Source organism: Engraulis encrasicolus, chromosome 24 (genome assembly GCF_034702125.1).
Source record: "Engraulis encrasicolus isolate BLACKSEA-1 chromosome 24, IST_EnEncr_1.0, whole genome shotgun sequence".
NCBI lineage: Eukaryota > Metazoa > Chordata > Actinopteri > Clupeiformes > Engraulidae > Engraulis > Engraulis encrasicolus.
Genome location: NC_085880.1, coordinates 32425266 through 32432765, shown reverse-complemented (window position 1 = coordinate 32432765; position 7500 = coordinate 32425266). Strand labels below are relative to the sequence as shown.

General features: G+C 46.3%; 1 protein-coding gene across 1 annotated transcript in view; it reads left to right on the top strand.

The window, feature by feature from the left end:
- The window catches only part of usp54a (ubiquitin specific peptidase 54a), a 99042-nt gene that overhangs the window by 38910 nt on the left and 52632 nt on the right, over window positions 1-7500 (top strand). The window contains exon 4 of the mRNA XM_063191370.1: window positions 4660-4794. Within this exon, the coding sequence (XP_063047440.1) occupies window positions 4660-4794 (135 nt within the window). The remainder of the gene's footprint in view (window positions 1-4659; window positions 4795-7500) is intronic.

The following is a 7500-nucleotide window of genomic DNA, read 5'->3' as shown; positions in this document are numbered from 1 at the left end:
CTCTCTCTCTCTCTCTCTCTCTCTCTCTCTCTGTCACTCTCTCTCTCTCTCTCTCTCTCTCTCTCTCTCTCTCTCTCACACACACACACTCACACACTCACACACACAAACACACACACCTAAGAATCTAACTCTGTGCTCCACAGACACATAAGGTAGCCAAATCCTTTGAAAAGCCTTGATATAAAAAGGGGAGTCAGTCTGGAGAGCCCAGGCCTGAGTAGAGAGAGTCAGCACGTAGACATGAGGAGGACCACTGTCTCTACCACAAGCTCCATACCACACACAACTCCCTGCTCTACTGCTTATCAAGGCTTTTCAAAGGATTTGGCTATGGCTATGAGTGTTTGTGGAACTTGGCGACAGAGTCACTGCCATTATTAGGCGTGTGCGTGCATGCAATCGTGTGTGTGTGTGTGTGTGTGTGTGTGTGTGTGTGTGTGTGTGTGTGTGTGTGTGTGTGTCACTTTCCTGCTGGAAGGCCAGTGGTTGGGTCGGTTCTGGTTCCGGAACCCATCATTGGAAGCACTGTCGTCATGGAAATGGTTCCGTCATGGAAGTGGGGTTCTGTCACAGGATGGCTTCCATCATAGGCGGTGGTTCAGGGCTCTGAATATCTGTCATCTTTTTTCCACCAGTGTTCCACCATCAACATTATCCACACGCCCATCCGTCTCGCCTCCCGTCTGCCTGTGTATCTCTCGCCCGTCTGTGTCCAGTTATATCACATGTGTTTTTCCACCAAAGTGTTCTGTGTTAACAAAGTCGATAACAGTAATCAACCGTCATAGCCTGACCTCAGACACACCCCTCTTGCCTGTTGGCCTGTCTGTCTGTCTCTCTCTGTCTGTCTGTCTGTCTGTCTGTCTGTCTCTGTCTGCCCGCCTGCCTGTCTGCCCGCCTGTCTTACAGTCCTCTCTGTTTTTCTGCATGTGTGGCTGTGTGACTTTCTGTCTGCCTGTCTGTCCACCTGTCTGTCCTCTCTGTCCTCTCTGTTTTTTGTGCATGTGCCTGTCTGAGTGACTTTCTGCATCTCCATCTGTCTCTTCTGTATTTCCATATCTGACTGCCTGTTGGTCTGGCTGCTACCTCTCTGTGTTGCTTTGTTATTTACTGTTTGTCTTTGTCTGTCTTTCTGTTTGGCTGACTTTCAACTTGATTTCTATTTTGTTATTTAATTGTGTGGGGTTCAATATTCAAGCAATCCATAGATATCTCTCTCTCTGTCTCTCTCTCTCTCGCTCTCTCGCTCTCTCGCTCTCTCGCTCTCTCTCACACACACACACTCACTCTCTCTCTTGCTGGTTCTCCCTTTTACTATGTGCATTTATGTGTGCCCCTGATGTCCTCAGCTACCATTTTCTCATTTCCGTTCCTCTCTCTCTCTCTCTCTCTCTCTCTCTCTCTCTCTCTCTCTCTCTCTCTCTCTCTCTCTCTCTCTCTCTCTCTCTCTCTCTCTTTCCATATCCCTCTCATCTCATCTCTCCATCTCCCCTGGTTTTACTGAATTCCATCTGATGTGTGCTGGCGGCCTTTTCTATCGGACGTTCAATAACTCTGCAGGGGATGAGAGGGAGGGGGGAGGTGCTCTCCTCTTCCTCTATCCCTTTATCCCCCATCCTTCACTTTCTCTATCTCCTCATCGCTTCTTCCCTTCTTCCCTCCCTCTATCTGCCTCAATTTCGTTCTCCCTCTCTCCCTCCCTCTGTCTTTTCCCTCCATCTATTCACCCCTCCCTCAGTCTCTCCCTTCCTCCTGTCCTCCCTTCTTCTCCACCTGACCTGTTTTGACCTCCGGCACCAACCCCATCTCCTGACCCTGTACTCTCCACCTCCCAGCCCTACCACCCCCCATGGCTGGACTGGTCGTAAGTCATACAGGGCATGGGCATTTGGCCGGTGGACTGTTGATGATTTTGGCCTGGTCCTCCCCTCAATGTAGTGGTATCAGGGCTCATGCCATTGATGAGTCAGATTTAAATATTCATGTTGGCTGTCATACTAGCTTGTAATAGTTGCCTAAAAATGTTGTCACTGGCTTCATTGTCTCTCTCAATGCCTGACTGGCCGGTCTTGGCTGAAAATGCCTGGTGATGTTTTTTGGCCCGGCTAGTCCAGCCCTACTACCACTGCAGCCGTGGCCAGTGGGGGTGCCTGACCTGTCTGCTAGTGGACTGACCTGGCCCAGGGGGCTTGGGGTTGGCTGGTGGCCCCAACCATCTCTGTCTGCGTCGACATCCTAGGCTGGTGGCCACCACAACACCCCCGTTGCTCGTGTGTGTTTGTGCGTGTGCGTGCTTGTGTGCGTTTCACGCAAGTCTGATTTGTGTTTTGTGCATCATGTTTTCTTCCTTTTGGTCTGTCTGGACTGTCTCTCAGCCTGTGTCCCTAAGCCTGCCAGACTGTGTGTGTGTGTGTTTGTGTCTATCTGTGTGTGGGCGTATGCTAACATTGTACTGTAACATTGTTTATTTGCAAGACACTACTTTGCCAAGTTCTCTTGGCTAGGTCTTATCAGCCTACATGCCTGCCTCTTGATGCTCCAATTTATCCATTTTGTTGGAAACGTTGAGCCTACCACTTCTGCTGTGTGGAGAAAACCTTCTCTTTTTCCCCCAGTGTTCACTTATAGACAACGCATCGACCCTGAACAGGGGTGAAAAAGACAGTTTGCCCAACCTAAGTGTCTACAGCCACGCGTCCGACTCTCCGTCATTATTAATGTATTACATTGCAAAAGATCCGTCATTACAATTTCATGAGAGCAACTTGTCCATTTGAAGTGCTCTACAGGGAAAGCAAAGCAGGTGGAGGATGACTAGTCCGTGTGTGTGTGCATGTATGTGTGTGTGTGTGTGTGTGTGTGTGTGTGTGTGTGTGTGTGTGTGTGTGTGTGTGTGTGTGTGTGTGTGTGTGTGTGTGTGTGTGTGTGTGTGTGTGTGTGTGTGTGTGTGTGCTCCTGTGTGTGTGTGTGTGCTCCTGTGTGTGTGCTGTCTGTGGGTGTGTGCTGTCTGTGTGCGCGTGTGTGCTCCTGTCTGTGTGTCTGTGACTAATGTGTATGTGTTGCTGTGTGTGTATGTGCACTTATGCAATATGCTCCATTCTGTGTGTTGTTCTGTTCTGTGCTATGCCGTGATGCTGACAAGGCCCAAAGCACCATCTGACCAGCTGGCGAAAGAGAGAGAGAGAGAGAGAGTATGACAGAGGGTAGACAGTATGACACAAATGAAAAGTACAACATGTAACGGAAATATAAAATGAAGACTGGGAAAGAGAGAGGGAGAGAGAGAGTGTGTGAAAAATGGCGAGACATTTAGATGCTTAGACATAGGGGAAATAAGGACGGGGTTGTTTTGATTAAATGGAGAGTGTTCTAAACAACACTGAGTCATATAAACATGCTGGTGATTTTAAGTCTACACATTGCCCGCAGCAGGTTAGGAGGAGGCCAGGGGGCCGTAAAAAATGGGAAAAAATGTTATAGTTGTAACTGGCATAGAGGGACGCATCTGTTGTTCGCCTGTCGGCCTTGTTGCTGTGTAGGCCGACTTGAACCGTGTATTGTGTGTGTGTGCACTGCTGCAATGGGGGTAGGGTTTGGTGTGGTTTTCCTTGCTTGTCTCGCTGTTCTTTGCAAAAGTAAAGGGGCAGAAACGTTGCTTTACTGACAAGTTATGGTTAAGGATGATTTCAGTCGGGGCACAGCGCAGCATTTTTGCGTCCAGAAACTGAAATTCGCAGCACGCAACAGAAATTCCCCGCGACGCCGGGAAAACGAACTTACCTTGTGCAGCCTTGTCACATGGTTGCTTTTCTGCGGCGTTGTAGAGTACAAATTGACATGCAAAGTTGTTACACCAGAACGCGGAATGCACTAGCGTAAAGCAATTACACATTTGCACGATGCCAGTCTGGTGTAGGGGACTTTTTACTCATCCTGAATCTTCAGAGAGTGACCTGTCTGTCACCTCACCTAGCCTTGTCATTGTCCTCATTCTCCCCCACTTGCTTTGCGTTTTCTGACCTTCAGTTGTCCTCGCCCGTCGCCACCACTCCAGGAGGTGGCAGTTAACTGTGACATAACTTCACTGTCACGCAACCGTCTATGACAAAGAGTGATCTCCAAACATCACTTTGGTAATGGATGGGCATCATGGCGTTTTGGCTGGTGTTTGGGTGTAGTTGAACTAAGTTGAACCAGAGAGAATTGATTTGAGCCAAACTGAACTCAGTGTTTGGTGGCCTAGGTGAACTGATTTGCCCTCTGTTGTGGCTGGCTGGCTGCTGTTCTCCCCTCTGTCATATCTGAATGGCTGCTGGTTTGGTGTGTGTGTATGTGTTCGTGTGCGTGTGTGTGTGCCTATGTCAGTGTGCTTGTGTACATGTATGTTGACTCGACTGATAAATTGGAAAAGCATCCCATGTTTGATTGCATTTCTGCAATTACAGTTTGTCTGTGTGTACAAAATATTAACCTGTGTGTGTGTGTGTGTGTGTGTGTGTGTGTGTGTGTGTGTGTGTGTGTGTGTGTGTGTGTGTGTGTGTGTGTGTGTGTGTGTGTGTGTGTGTGTGTGTGTGTGTGATATCTCTCTCTCTCTCTCTCTCTCTCTCTCTCTCTCTCTCTCTCTCTCTCTCTCTCTCTCTCTCTCTCTCTCTGCAGAGCATCTTTGCCCAGTTCCAGTTCAGCAGTGAGAAGGTGTTGCCGTCGGATGCGTTGCGTAGTGCGCTGGCCAAGACCTTCCAGGACGAGCAGCGCTTCCAGCTGGGCATCATGGATGACGCGGCAGAGTGCTTCGTAAGCAGACACCTCATCCCATTAAGACATGACCCCTGTTATAATTAGAGATGCACCGGATCCTGATTTTTAGGATCCTGCCGGATACCGGATCCACTGCTTAAGATCCTGCCGGATCCAGAACCGGATACCGGATCCTACGAAAGGGTTGAAACACATAGCCTACTCACACACGTGGGCCCTTTTTATCACGTTGGCTCTAACTATTTTGTCTGAAAAGCCTCGGCTACTGGATCCTGGATCCTGGAACCGGATCCGGATTCTGTGAAAAACCCTATAAGTGAGTTCGCAATTACCGGCGCGAAATGCATTGTGGGTAATATTCGCCATTTTGAGAGATAAACAAAACAGCGTTGCCCCGGGATACATTTAAACGCGCATGATATTTTATCTAGCCGGGTTACTCCAAGCATGTAATGTTGACAACAAACAATTCACACAACCATTTAACAACCCCAAATTACTCAACATTTCGCTGGTAGGTCAAGGATGGTCTTGGGGTTGAAAACAAGACAATTTTGAACTTTTTAAGTGAAACCAGAATTAATTAACGAACTTGTTTTGGAGAGATGTCTGGTACTAGCAGAATGCTAACTATCCGGGTTGCTAGCTAAATCCGAGTACCGGTATGTAGTGTTGACTACAAACAATTCACACAACCATTTAACAACCCCAAATTACTCAAAATTTCGCTGGTAAATCAAGGAGGATATTGGGGTTGAAAACAAGACATTCTTGAACGTTTTAAGTGAAACCAGAATTTAATAACGAACTTGTTTTGGAGAGATGTCTGGTAACTAACAGAAGACCAACCATCCGGGTTGCTAGCTAAATCCGACTATGTAATGTTGACAACAAACAAGTCACACAACCATTTAACAACCCCAAATTACTCAAAATTTCGCTGGTAGATCAAGGAGGGTCTTGTGGTTGAAAACAAGACATTTTTGAACTTTTTAAGTGAAACCAGAATTTAATAACGAACTTGTTTTGGAGAGATGTCTGGTAACTAACAGAAGGCTAACCATCCGGGTTGCTAGCTAAATCCGAATATGTAATGTTGACAACAAACAAGTCACACAACCATTTAACAACCCCAAATTACTCAAAATTTCGCTGGTAGATCAAGGAGGGTCTTGGGGTTGAAAACAAGACATTTTTGAACTTTTTAAGTGAAACCAGAATTCATTAACAAACTCGTTTTGAAGAGATGCCAGTTAGCCCACACATAGCTATGTCTTCAGTACAGCTTTACATGTCCTTCTTAAATTGAATGTTTCATTAATTTATTCTACCAGTTCATGATATAGCTTCATTAATCACCTGTGGCCACTGTCTGTCATCGTCTATCCATGAAACTTTATTCAAAACTTAATTCAGGCTGTCATTTTGATGGTCTCAGTCACCAGAATTGATAAGCGCAGCAACAGATGGCATAACGGAGAACGGCACACTTCAGCAATGGCGACAGTGCACAATGGCGACGCCCATGAATCGCAATGCAATCATTCTAAAATATACAGAAAGCACCACTTTTACCCCACTACGAAATCCACAAATTATGACATTTATTTACTTCGTTTACTGGTGTGCAGCTCAGTGTCCTACCGCTTTGGGAAGGCAGGATCTGGTATCCACGCATTTGTTTATCTACCGTTTTGCGTTGCTAGGTCAATTTCGCGCAGGCGCACTAGTAATTGCGAACTCACTTATTATCCTGCCGGATCCGGAACCGGATTTTGGATCCTGTGCATCTCTAGTTATAATTGTAATGTGTTACAAATGAGGCAGCCGTGGCCTAATGGTTACGGAGATGAACTTCACATCAGAAGGTTGCAGGTTCGAATCTCACCCTTTCACTCCCTGCCTCACTTTGCTGAAGTGCCCTTGAGCAAAGCAGCTAACCCCATACTGCTCCAGGGACTGTAACCAATACCCAATAACTGGAAGTCGCTTTGGATAAAAGTGACAGCTAAGTGTAGTGTTCGGTTACCAGAATGACAATGACAAAGTCGTAACATATTACTAAAGACTCGTTGTTACAGTGTTGTGTGATAGTGTAGCTAATGTCTTTTCACTTACTATTACAACGTTCCACTGGTAGAACGGTGTGCATTATGATGTTATCATCTTACCATTTACCATTTCAGAAAACAAAAACCTATACATCTCCCTCACACTGTCCATTTCACCTATCAGTAACTATTCCCAATGATTCGGTCTAGACAGAAATATGTTTCTGTGAAAAGTCAGTCAGCTGAAGTTTTATAGGTTTTCTGATCAGCGGCCAATTTTCCGCCTGCCAGGTGAAGTGTGCGAGAAAAATCACAGGAAACCGCACACCACACATTTTTCTCCCCTCTCTCTCTCTCCCTGTCTCTGTGTGTGTCTCTATGTCTCTCTCTCTCTCTCTCTCTCTCTCTCTCTCTCTCTCTCTCTCTCTCTCTCTCTCTCTCTCTCTATGCCTATGCCTATTACTTTAAAAGCCAGCACCGCTTTTTCTGTTTTCTTTCTTTCAACTCTCTTTCTTTAAGAATCATCTTGCCTTTTACCTTTGAAAGCTCTGTGGAAAATCGTCCTCACTTAAACAGTCTTTCATCGTAACAACACTGCTATGCCATTACCCAGTCGTTACCGATTTGGTGACCATAAAGTTATAACAGAGGCTCTTCATAAAGGGTTGAATCACCATCTCAGAGGGACGAA